Source organism: Crotalus tigris, unplaced genomic scaffold, assembly GCF_016545835.1.
Source record: "Crotalus tigris isolate CLP2741 ecotype Arizona unplaced genomic scaffold, ASM1654583v1 scf7180000024436.1354646, whole genome shotgun sequence".
NCBI lineage: Eukaryota > Metazoa > Chordata > Lepidosauria > Squamata > Viperidae > Crotalus > Crotalus tigris.
In genome coordinates this window covers 291748-304135 of record NW_024100605.1, presented here as the reverse complement: position 1 = coordinate 304135, position 12388 = coordinate 291748, and the positions used below count along the sequence as shown (strand labels likewise).

General features: G+C 33.6%; 1 protein-coding gene across 1 annotated transcript in view; it reads right to left on the bottom strand.

Annotated features, from left to right (window-relative positions):
* Positions 1-12388, bottom strand: part of LOC120302597 (sodium/hydrogen exchanger 10-like) — an 86138-nt gene that overhangs the window by 39288 nt on the left and 34462 nt on the right. The window contains exons 10-14 of the mRNA XM_039331245.1: positions 11977-12058; positions 8369-8535; positions 6991-7131; positions 4110-4207; positions 1079-1198 (exon numbers count right to left, since the gene is read on the bottom strand). Of these exons, the coding sequence (XP_039187179.1) occupies positions 1079-1198; positions 4110-4207; positions 6991-7131; positions 8369-8535; positions 11977-12058 (608 nt within the window). The remainder of the gene's footprint in view (positions 1-1078; positions 1199-4109; positions 4208-6990; positions 7132-8368; positions 8536-11976; positions 12059-12388) is intronic.

The following is a 12388-nucleotide window of genomic DNA, read 5'->3' as shown; positions in this document are numbered from 1 at the left end:
ATTGCCCAAAATATTTTTGAAGGATGTTGAGGGATTATAAATATACACAGACGCCATGTAAGATGGCGATTCCAAAGAATATATGAACTTTTCTGAAAGACACAGATCCTTCTCAAAAACAGATGTTTCTAAGTATTTCTAAGATGAAAGATCTCAAGAGAAACCAAGTATAGTATTTCTAAGAAATTCACTAAATGTAGAAAGTAGAGTTATTAAGAAAACCTTTTTCATATTACAGGTAGTCTTACGATGTAAGTACTTACAATGTAAGTATTTTTAATAAAAGACTGGAAAAATTTTATGAAAACTTTTTGCTGAAAATAGAAAAAAAAGTGAAAATGCTGATTTCTGGATTTGATGATTGCAAAAGCACTGAATAAGAGGCTGAAGGGATTTTTGTAATATTAAAGAGGAAGAATAATAATGAGTTCATAACTGCTGTGAAGAAGGTTGGAAATTGCTCCTTTAATTATTATTTTTCTTTCATTAACTGTACTTTTCTCTGTGCTTTTTCTTTCTTTCTCTTTATATATCTCTGCTTGTCTTTATATTTAAAAAAAAAGATATTCAGCAGCCAGATTCCCTTGAGCTAAATCATCTTTTTCTCCAGCTTGCAAGTAAACTATATATCTCAATGGACTCATGCAAATGATAATTTATAAACAGTCTTAGAACTGACAATTGATCATGAAAGTCAATTATGATCTTCACAATTTTTTGAGCAACTTAATTTTGAGAATTTCAACATTCTTTCTTATAAATCAGCCTTAGAAACTGAATACTAGTCTCTACTAGCCATTCTGTAATCGAGTTTCCAATTTGGAATGTAATTTGTTATAGCTCCTTTTTTCTGCATTCAACAACATTGAATGCTATTTCAGGACTAGATCTTGCTGAATTGGAATGAAAACTAATTTCCAATAAATCTGGGTACTTGCGGCCAGTAGTTCTTGATTAGTAGTTATTCAGTATCCCAATTATTAAGGTTAGAATATAACAGTGCATATATCACCTCCATTATATAAAATGTTAATATTTTCCATCATACATATTTTAATATCTATTAATGTATACTAACTTTGATGGCTTAAAACTTTCCTCTTTCACAGAGTGAACCCATTCAGTTAGCCAGTTCTTAATTGTGACCAATATGCCTTTGCTTTCCCAATAGGTTTTTACTTCATGAATATTCATAAACCTAGAATAATTAAAAGCATATACTTTAAAACAAGATAGCAAAGACAAGATAATTCTCGACACTTTTGCCACAAATACAGGTAATCCTCAAACTATGGCTATTTGTTTAACAACCATTCAAAGTTACAGCATTTTTGAAAAAAGTGACATGTGGTCTTCACATTTACGGCTGTTGTAACATCCTTGCAGTCACATGATCAAAATTCAGATATTTGGCAACCAATATGCATTTATGATGGTGGCAGGATCCCAGGGTCATGTGATTGCCATTTGTGACCTTCCCAGAGGGCTTCTGAGAAAGGTCAATGGGTGAATCCAGATTTGCTTAACAACTATAGTGATTAACTTAACAATTGTGTCAAAAATGGTTGTAAAATTGAATGATTGCATCACTTAGCAACAAAGGTTCTGGTTCCAATTGTGATAGTAAGCTGAGGACTTCCTGTATGTTGCTTTGGATCATTTTTCACAATAAATAAATGAACAAGTACAATATTTTTGACATGTAGTTGTTTAGATCACATTTCAGGTCATTTTCATACTGAAAATGCAAAAGAGTTCACGAAGTTTTAACACCATTGTAGTTGCACATAAAAATGTAAAGGAAAAAAAGGAAAAAGAGAAAATATAACAAACAAGGAAAAAGGTAAAGAATAATCAGTAAAAACACTTATTAGTTAAATCACATAATTTTAAATTCCCTATTGTACCTGACTGATGTAACATAATCGTTTTTCTCAACACTTTTTTAAATTACTGTCTTTGAGTCAATTATTTTCACCTTGAAAACTGTACTGTTAGGTTTCTGAGTTTGCCTTATTATATCTGTATATCTGTATATCAAGAAACTATTCTTACTGAAATTTTCTGTTATGAATATATATTGCTAATTTTACTATTGTTGCATATTCCCCAAGTCTGATATTGTTGGCATTGTAGATAATATATTCAAGTTAGTGATCATAATTTAAGCAGTTTTAAGTATTACCACTTTCGATATGTTTTTTAAACTTCTCTCCATAATCTGGTTTAATACTTTTGAAATTGCAAATTGAATTTGCTGCTATCTGTCAAACAGAATCCCAAATACTTGTTGGGTGGCAACCCAAATTTTTCTGCACAAAGTTTTTTTCTTCTTGAATTAAGTACTTTATTATAATATTTTTTTGTATATTAATTTTATATGTTGAGAATTCATCAAAACCTTTGTTTTCATCAGCTCCTTTATTGCATTTTGCAGTTGCATGATGGTTAGTACACTATCCGCATAGTATTTTAAGTTTTACCAGTGAAGGAGAATATTTGTAGCTCGGGGATGGAATGAAGGGTCTTTGGTGCTCTCTGAGCTTGTTTTCTTGCAGACATTTCATTAATAATGCACTGATGATATTACCTAGTTAAGGTAATGAAATATTTGCAAGAAAATAAGCAAGCTCAGAGAGCACCAAGGACCCCTCATTTTAAGTTTTATTTCTCTCCTTGAGTCTTGATACCTGATACGTTTTTTTGAAAACTTATTTGCTAATACTTCTAAAGCAGTGGTTCTCAACCTGTGGGTCAGGACCCCATTTGGGGTCGAACGACCATTTCACGGGGGTCGCCAAACCACGCTGTCCGCCATTTTTTTCCCTTTTCCCTAGCTGTCCTATTCCCTCTTATTGGTGGCCACACCCATTTGGGGGTTACCACAACATGGGGAACTGTATTATGGGGTCACGGCATTAGAAAGGTTGAGAACCACTGTTCTAAAGCAATCAAGAATAGTAAATGAGAAACAAAGAAGACAGTCTTATCTAGTATCTTTACTCATTGAAAAATTTGTAGCTGTTTTATTAGCTATGATCTTTGTTATTTGCCACTGATATATATTTTTAACCCATGTTTTAAGTTCTTCAGGATTTTTTTTTATTTAATACTGTAAGTACTATTTCTTTTTGCTGATCTGTAAATCCGTGTGTTGTATTCAAATAGCCTATAATTTTCTCTAAAGTTTGTATAGTTTCCACATGGTTGAGAATAGTATTTAATAAATTTGATTTGTCATTTGTTTTGAATTTGAAACATGCTTCTTTATGTCTTAAATTGATGTTCTTTTCTCAACTGATAGGCCAACAATTTATCTGAGCTGTTAAATTCCTTGAAGTTTGGTTTACTAAAAATTCATTTTCTTGTAAGAGTCATCTCCTTCCAAAAGATTTAATTACTGTAGTTACAAATTGCCTTCCCCCCTCCCATATTCAGCATTTGATTCTTCTGACTTTTCATTCTATTTATTTCAAATCTTTGAACAAAATAGCTTTGTGCAGCTTGCTTTATATTTACTGCCAAAGAGATGAATATTATAATCCTTTTATAAGCACTTTAATGAATTCCCAAGCTGTGAATAAAGAAATATGAGGAACTGAGTTTATTTGAAAGCTCTTTACTTCATTGGCCTTTCAAGACTGGGCTTGGAAGCAGGTCTGTTTAGTATATGAATAGATTTCATTCAGGAACTCTTAGACCTGTAGGAGCCTACCAAGCCCAGTCGTAATTAGTGACAGTCATAACTTTTGCTTTGTTTCACTTTTATGATATTTTATACAGCTAGCTATATATTTTTTGTTACATGTATGTTGCATTTTTTTAAAAAATATATACATCTGCCAGGAGAGTGGGGTGTCATGCTTTTTATATTGGGTTTTTATCTTTGCAAGCCGCTTGGAGTCAGTGAGACTGAGTTAGGTGGCCATATAAATTTTATTAAATAAAATAAATAAACAAAATAAAAGTGTAACATTTTATACACGTCAATCAAAGTAATTACAACAATAGCTTCAACATATCAAATTACAGTATCTACTCTTCTAATTTGAAATATTGAATTACAGTAGCTGCATGTGCATTATTTTTATTAATTATTAAGCACTTACTTTCCTTTAATATCGACATAGCTTTCTGCCGCACCTATTAATATTTGGGCAGCATCTTGGTTCAGCATTCCACTGTTATATTGCTTCTGATAACTAGCCTATATTTAAAAAAAAGTCTGAATAAATAGAATTCCAGAACTGTTGACTATTTAACCCATAAAGCAATTATATATATGTAAAATATATTCATTCTATTGCTTGCCTACATCCAATCATAGGACCCTGTTAGTTGAACTAAATCTGCTTATGGACTCCACTGAGAAGCACTATCACATCTGATATGAAGCAGCAGTTCTATGTGGTTCTTAATCTCTGATATCACATTATTTTGATATGTGTCTGCTTAAAGTTTCAATCTTCAATTCAACCATTATTAACTGATACTCATCTTTGGACTTCAACCATTCTAATGCTAAGAGAAAAAACAGGTGGGATTGTAGTCATTCTGCTGTTTAAATGGAAGTCAGCTTGAATTATCTGTAATCGTTACTGAGAATGTTTTTCCATCTTAAAACTCTAATTGCTTACTAGGGGTCATGTAGCACCTGTGATTTCTCTTTATCATAGAAAATACCAAGTAGTGGATGAAAAAAAAGTTGATTTCCTTTTGCTTCTCAGGTCACTGTTTTCTCAGAACATAGAAAAAGGCAGTTTCATTCCCCATGAAAACAGAAAAATGACTCCAGTTAATACCATATATTAAATTTTACCATTCAGAACTTTTTGAGCCTGATAAAGTTCACGACCTAAAGACAAAACAAATCTGCCGCCCTTTCAAGAGATAATCAAATGAACCCCTAAACTTCAGAACTCAAAAAAAATTATAGTCTTCCATAAAGAAGAGCAAAGTAATTTTTGTGCAAAAGATCCTGTTTGCAGGGAGTATAGGTTCTATGAATGTTAAGTAGCATCTAAATAATGGTTACATGCATTCATTCATTTCCAAACCATAATCCCCATTACCAGCAAACACCATTTCAAAATAACAAAATGGAAACCAAACAGTTAGGGGCCTCAGTTAATCTGGAGACCAGAATTTATAACCGGTGATAAATATATTTGGACCTGGCAAAGATATCTTGGTGAAAAAGTTATTTGTGTATGTTCTTGTAATGTAATGTAATGTCACACCATGTCATGTAATATAATTTCATGTTAGTATGAAACTAGCAGAAAAATTTATACCTCAAACTGTTTGGAGGCAGAGTGTTTTGAGTCCACAGTGCTGAATGCAGATGGCCTTCCATCACCTTAGCCAGTACTGCAATCATCTTTCCTCAAACCCATCACTTTGTTCTTTATTGGCTAGTTAAAAGCATTATTAAAATGGGGATGTGATATAGAAGAACGATTGTCCCCATACACTATTTTCCTAGCATAATTGGACTATATCCAGTCTGCTAAACAAGTTAGTGAAATAACCTGAGAGTATCATTAGGAAGGTATGTATATGTTTGAGGAATAAAATTCATAGGACAAAGTATCTTGCAGACCCAGAGAAGAACATGATCATTACATAAAAATATCCCTAGGTAGGAGAGGGGAGAATGAGAAAGAAACTTAGAATAACTCCTCCTTAATTTAACTAGCACAAATAAAGATCATTCCAGAAATCCACCTACAGTATTTTTTGCTTCCTGAGTTTGCCATTTAAAGGGCTTGAAGTTATGCCACTATTTATTTATTTCTGTACTTATTTATATGCTGCCCATCTTACTATTAAGTGATTCTGAGAGTCTAAGTTGTAAGCAAAGGGCTCATCTAAACTCACACCTGATTCAAAATTCACTCTCCTAGCTCAGCTATGATGACATAGGATGGATTTACTATTTTGGTAACAAAACCATCTTCTTGTTAAAAAACCTATATCGGTTTAAAGTGGCAAATGCAAACCTCTGAAATCCAAAAAAGGCTCTTGTAGAGGTAAAAAAAAGAATATGTAGTAATCTTTATGATTTTTTCCACAATAACTTTCCTTTAGATACGCTGAGCTGAAAGAGAATGACTGGTCTAGTCACCTAGGGAATCTTTGGTGGCCGAGGATATTAGAAACTGAATCTCTTAACTCCGGTTCTGATATGGACAGTGTCTTACCAAACAGTTTTGACAGCAATTTCCAATATGTTAACACAAACCCTAATAAGACTCCAACAGAGCAGAGTTATAAATCCTAAAATGCTTAAATACTGTTATTGTTATTAAACATAATTATTTCATGAGACAAAGGAGTAAAGCAGACCTAACAGCTTTTGCAGCCCTGAGCAGAAGGAGAACTAGGTCTTATTTATCCTGAGGCCTACTATGATGCAACCCTTGGCCTACTATATTGCAAAGGCAAGAAAAAGGAAAAAGCAAAAACGGTATAAATTACAGGATGACACTGAAATGATTTTGACAAACCCATTTGAATGATCTTATAATTTATCCCTTCCTAGTAGGTCAGCGTGTCAACTATACTATTTTTGAGATAAGGTCAGAGAATATAAACAATTTAGTTTACTAGGCCACTGGTCATTAACTGATTTTTCTCCCTTTCACCATGAATGTCAGTTCAGCTTGCTCCAACTATTTTTTTAAAGGGGCCCTTTAGGTAGCGACATCTCAGATTTAGTAGTGAATGCAATTCACAAGCATATGAGTTGGTAGTACCTTTTATTATTATAGTATATATGACTATGGGCAGAATACATGACCCTGGATGGATAAATAATATTTAATAGCAAAATGAAGTGGTTGAAACCACCAAGGAACTATTGGGGGAGTAAGAATAAGGGGACCCCAAAAGCACTTACTAGTCCTGCTAAATACTTTTGCTCTCAGACTACATACATTAAATATTATATTTAGAACAAAAAACATTAAGGAAAATAAAAATACTAACTATCTGTGCAGTTAAGAGACGTAACCTGGCTTCCTCAAAAATTTCAGCAATTTGTTCAGGATCTCTCTCAAATGTAATATCTGCATTGCATTCTGGACATCTAAGTAATCTGATCAATTGATTAACTTCTTCTGCACTTAACTGCAGGAGGAAGAAAAGAACAGTAGTGTAACTAAAAACAATAATAATGATGTTATATTATTCAGTCAATCGGGGAAGAACAATATTTTTCAATAATCTTTTGGAAATAAGCAATGTATATTAATAACAATAATTACATCAAATAAATAAATAAATAAATAGGGTTACAGATAACAGGCAATCTGTTAATGGACGTTCACACAAGCAGAATCTATAGATTTTAAAATATATATTTAATTTATAAGTTTAAAAAGTATAAAAGTATAAAAAATACAACCCTCTAATTATTACAAAAACTAAAAGAAAAAAATATATGATAAAACAGAACAAAATAAACTATCTAAGCATATCAAATGTTAATGTAAGATTTTACATTTTAAAAAATCAATTGTTAAAAAGTATCATGGCATCTATACTAAAGGAAAATATATTGTATCATTTTTTATTAGCTGAAAAGATTGACTTTACAAAAATGGATGAATTACATAAAATACACATTACACGCCAGCATTAAGATCAGGAACAATAATACTTTTTCATTTTCTCAAATAATTCTCTTAGAAATTCCACATTTTTCATTTATTTATTTGTTTGTTTGTTAAATTTATTTGCTGCCTTATCTAGGCGGCTTACAGCAATAAAAAGAAATAAAAAAGAAAGTAAAATAATAGAATAAAATAAACAATGACAAAGGAACACAACAAAAATAAATACATCAATATGATAACCAAAAAGATGGAAGGGTGGAGAGGAGAGAGCAAGGGAGGGAGGTGAAGTCTGCCATCAATTCATATAGCTATGTGTGTATGTATGTGTAAAAATAGCAGCTGAATTACATAGTGATTAGTTGATTTTACTAGGCAACAAAAGTAGTCAAAAACCAAAAAGTGCAAATTCCATTAAAACTGATGGTCAAACTCTTCACTTTAATTGTAAATATTCTTTTTGATTTTATATTAATATCACTCTCTCCATCTAGTTCCTCCATACTTCTTTCTCACCATTTACAACTATACTGTCCTTTCCCACTCAATTCTCAAGCAGCCTTTATCCTTTCCGCATATCTACCTAGGCGTATTTGCAACTTCAAACCTCTCACTGCAAGCTGAATAATGACCAATTCAATTGTATGATCAAAGCTAATCTCTTGTATTTAGTCATAGCAAAGCTGTAAATACCATAATACTAATTTATGTGTTTTCTAAGCTATATTTTTATTTAACATTTTATTACTTACTCTATAAGGATAATCTATTTTGATTGCTTTTTCTGCCATTGTCCAGTTTGCATCAGCCAAAAACCGATCAAGTTTTAGCATTGCAAAAGTGTTGGCCTCTATTTTTCTAATACGTTGAACAGCATTAAACATTGCCATACGCTTTGGAAGAGTAATATTACAAAGCCCTGTAGTAACAGAAAAATAATTGGTTATTATGAAGTGTATATGAAATACATAAGCATCAATGATAGCCTATAAACTAAGGCTAGGATGGACCTAAGATTTTAATAGTACTTTCACACATTATGTGAAAATGTCATTGATTTTAAAAATGGAACAATCATTTGTTCATAAAACTTGGTATCCAGGAAAGTCTGCGACACTTCTATAACATGCATGATATAGGTCATATTTGCCAAAATTTTAGCACATTAAAATTTCAGTAAATTAAAAAATGACTAAGAAATAATCTAATGTTAGTAATGTTAATAATGGCAGTTTCAAAGTAGTTTAATAGTTTAGAAAAAAGACAATTTCTTTAAAAATATATAGAACAGAAGAAATCTGAAGATATGCCTTCTTTGGTGAGTGAAACCTTTATACTTTCTCTAATATTGATCATTGGTGTAGCTAAGAACTCAGCAGGTGTCAACACAGAAACTAAGCATGATCAGAACTGAGTACCGTATTTTCCGGCGTATAAGACGACTGGGCGTATAAGACGACCCCCAACTTTTCTAGTTAAAATATAGAGTTTGGGCTATACTCGCCGTATAAGACTACCCCTCTTCCATGAGGGAGGGGGAAAGGGAGCACAGTTTCTGAGTTCTCATTGGCCACCTGTAAGTCCAAATGAGTAGATCAGGGTGTGTGCGTGCATGTGTAGGCATGCGTGTAACTCCCCGGGTCCCTTCCATTGCCCCCCCCCCAGTAGCAAGCTTTGGCTTGGAGCAAGCAGGCTGCACACAGGGATCTCCTCCTCTCAGTCTTCCACCCTGCGAATCCTCCACAGCCTCTCCAAGCTGAGTGAGCAGAAAGCCTGCCTGTTTGTCAAAGGCTCTGCCTTGTCAATCGCACACACACCTTGATGAAAATTGCCCTGCCCGCAAAAGGACTTCTCAGCAGTTTTTTAAAGCAACACTACAAGAATGAAATTGGAGACAGCCAGAATGTTTAGGGAAGAAGGAAAGGAAGCAGTTAATAAACCAAGTAAGAAAGGCATTCGCCCTTTGAAAACTTGCATTTCCACAAATGTGATAAGTTGCCCCCTTTTCAGGTAATGGGGGGGAGTAAATGCTTTCCTTTTAATTTGTTATTAAAACTCAGTGCACTACAGTACTTATAGATGGGAGCCAGATTGACCAGCCAGGATCTGTCATAAATAACACCACAAATGCACCATGCAAGTTTATTTAGGCGGGGGGGGGGAACTGCTTGCATAAGCTTGGTGGAAGTCGACAGGCGAAAGGATTGTGTAGCTGTTTTCTGTCCCCACTCCATTCCTGCTTCGTAAATCCGAGAGGAATTTAGCTGACACCCCTCCCCTTCCAGACCCATAAGCTCCGCCTCCAAGCTACTCTCACAGGCAGTGAGAGGTAAACGCTGAAAAGTCTGCATGAAGAAGCACTGAGAAGTGCCTCGAATGGATGCAGATGCTTAGGTTTGTTTTCATTATATAAAAAAAACCACCCTACAACTCTTTTCCCCCCTTCCCCATTACATGGGCCATCCCTTTCTACTTCCTTTGAATGAATTAATCAGGGGATGGCCACCAGCAATCCGCAGTTTTGGAGGTGTGGGCAAGGAATTGGGATGCAAAAGGGAGGGAAGAAGAGAAGAGACGGTTTGCAATGTAGCATTATAGAATGGGGATTAAACCTCCAGGAAATCTTACTGTCACGACAGCCAGATAATGCCTATCGTACTCCCAGTATAGAGGCTGGAAAGAGATATCTTTAGTTGATCGGCTGGTTTTAATAATAACCCTAGGACTCTTTTTGAGTGAGAGAGAGAGGGGAGGGAGAGAACACTTGCTGAGTAAATATCTTTCCGGCGTATAAGACGACCCCCGACTTTTGCGAAGATTTTAAGTGTTTAGAAAGTCGTCTTATACGCCGGAATATACGGTAATACTCAGATCGAAATCTCCTGAACCATAGACAAGACTGGCAAATAAAGAAAATTTGCAAAAGATGGCAGTGGCAACTTGAATTTATTCATTTTTCACATTTTTGAACTGCCCTTCTCCCTCAGAGATGCATTTATGAAATCTCCAGGAATAAGCAGTGACTCTTGCAATTCCTATTTTCTGGAATGTGACTCCCACCCACCAGGAAATTATTGAAGACCTCGTTTTTCTCTTTGGCCTTGGGGACAAGATGACTGCAGAGCCAAGCTTTTGTTTTGGTTCAATTTGCTTTAGTTTATTTTTGCATTTTGCTCTTCTATGTCAATTGCATTTTTAATCTGTTGGATTTTTTTAAATTGTAAGTTGTTTGGGGGTTGGGTAACCTATAAAATAAAATTTAAAAATAAAATAGCTCAACTTGAAGGAAACTTTATATTCAGTTTTAAGAGAAGCATCGACTTCAATTGCTAACTCTATTTCCACCCATTAACTCTGTCACATTTCCCACTTTTTTCTCCTGCTCATATCTTTGCCTGCTTCTCAGTCCATATCACTAACTCTCTGTACGCAATGTCTTTTTTTCTTTTCTTGAAGTTTTCTTACAATTTTTCCCAGAGGTTATATACAATCTCATTATTATCACTACTTATGCTTCGTAAAGGATTCTTTCCCTCCCTACCATGCTGTCTTTCACTTTCTCCTGCTATTTTCTTAACTCTTTATCCTATTCCACTTCTTTTCTAAAATTTCCTTCCTTTGGCACCATTGCTGACTTTGGCTGTTTTGTGTATCCTGTAAAGTAACCTTTTATTCCAACTACAAGTTATTTTAACACTGAGTTTTAAATGTTAGTTAATTACAGTTCACTCTTGTATTTGTTCAGAAGTTAAATGGGAGAAACCCAGAGTCAGTCTGTAGAGAATGCCATTTTGGTGTATTTCAAATAAATGAAAAATATGAAGATGTATTAATATTTGGACTGTGAATTACAATTTAGAATATGAAGATATTATGTAAAGAATGTTTGTGATTTGACAATCAAAGTATAAAAATGGAAAATTATTAAAATAGATATAAATTTAAAGCACATTTATATGTGCATTCATATCTACATATGCAGCTCCAGTTAAACTTGGCTTGAAATTCTGTGTAAATCTGAAGTTAAATTCTTATCCAGATAATGTTTGCACCTTAAAAACTTCATTAAAGGATTCCAATTCAAATTACTGGAAAAGTAGATGATTTTATATATAATTTTCTTACTTAACTAAAAATTGGCTAGATTGATGTTAATCAAATTACAGCATTTTCCTCAAATTTGTATTTGATATATAATATACAAGTATTCAATACATTTAATAGCATAATCCGACAGACTAACTCAGACATGTCCAACTGCATTCAGTAGGAAATATTTCCAGGAAAATGTACACAGTCTACCTGGTAGAAACTGAATAGAAAAACAAATATTTTTAAAATGGTATGTTTAAGGTGTCACCTAAGGTTACAACCAGCGTCTTCACAGTGGTTGAATTAATAATCAAGGTTAACAGTGATGCAGTTCCAGAATGCATTAATATCTGAAACACAAAAACTGTTATAATTAGCAACCTCATAAAATGTTTGTACATTTATGATACCATATTTTAAGAGAGCAAGGCAAAGTAGAAATAATAATACAGATACATATAGTACAATTTCACCTGATAAGTTAACAAAACAAAATTAAACGTAACTAATTACAGTAGTATAGTCCTGGATTCTGAATTGAAACCAGAGTTTATTCCCCATAAAAAAAAGGAGCTAAAAAAAAAGGCATTAATTTAGGTTTTCCAGCTACCCCTTCACTGCCACTAATTGCTCACTCAATATTTTAACAAAAAAGTTTACAATCAACACTAATTTACTAT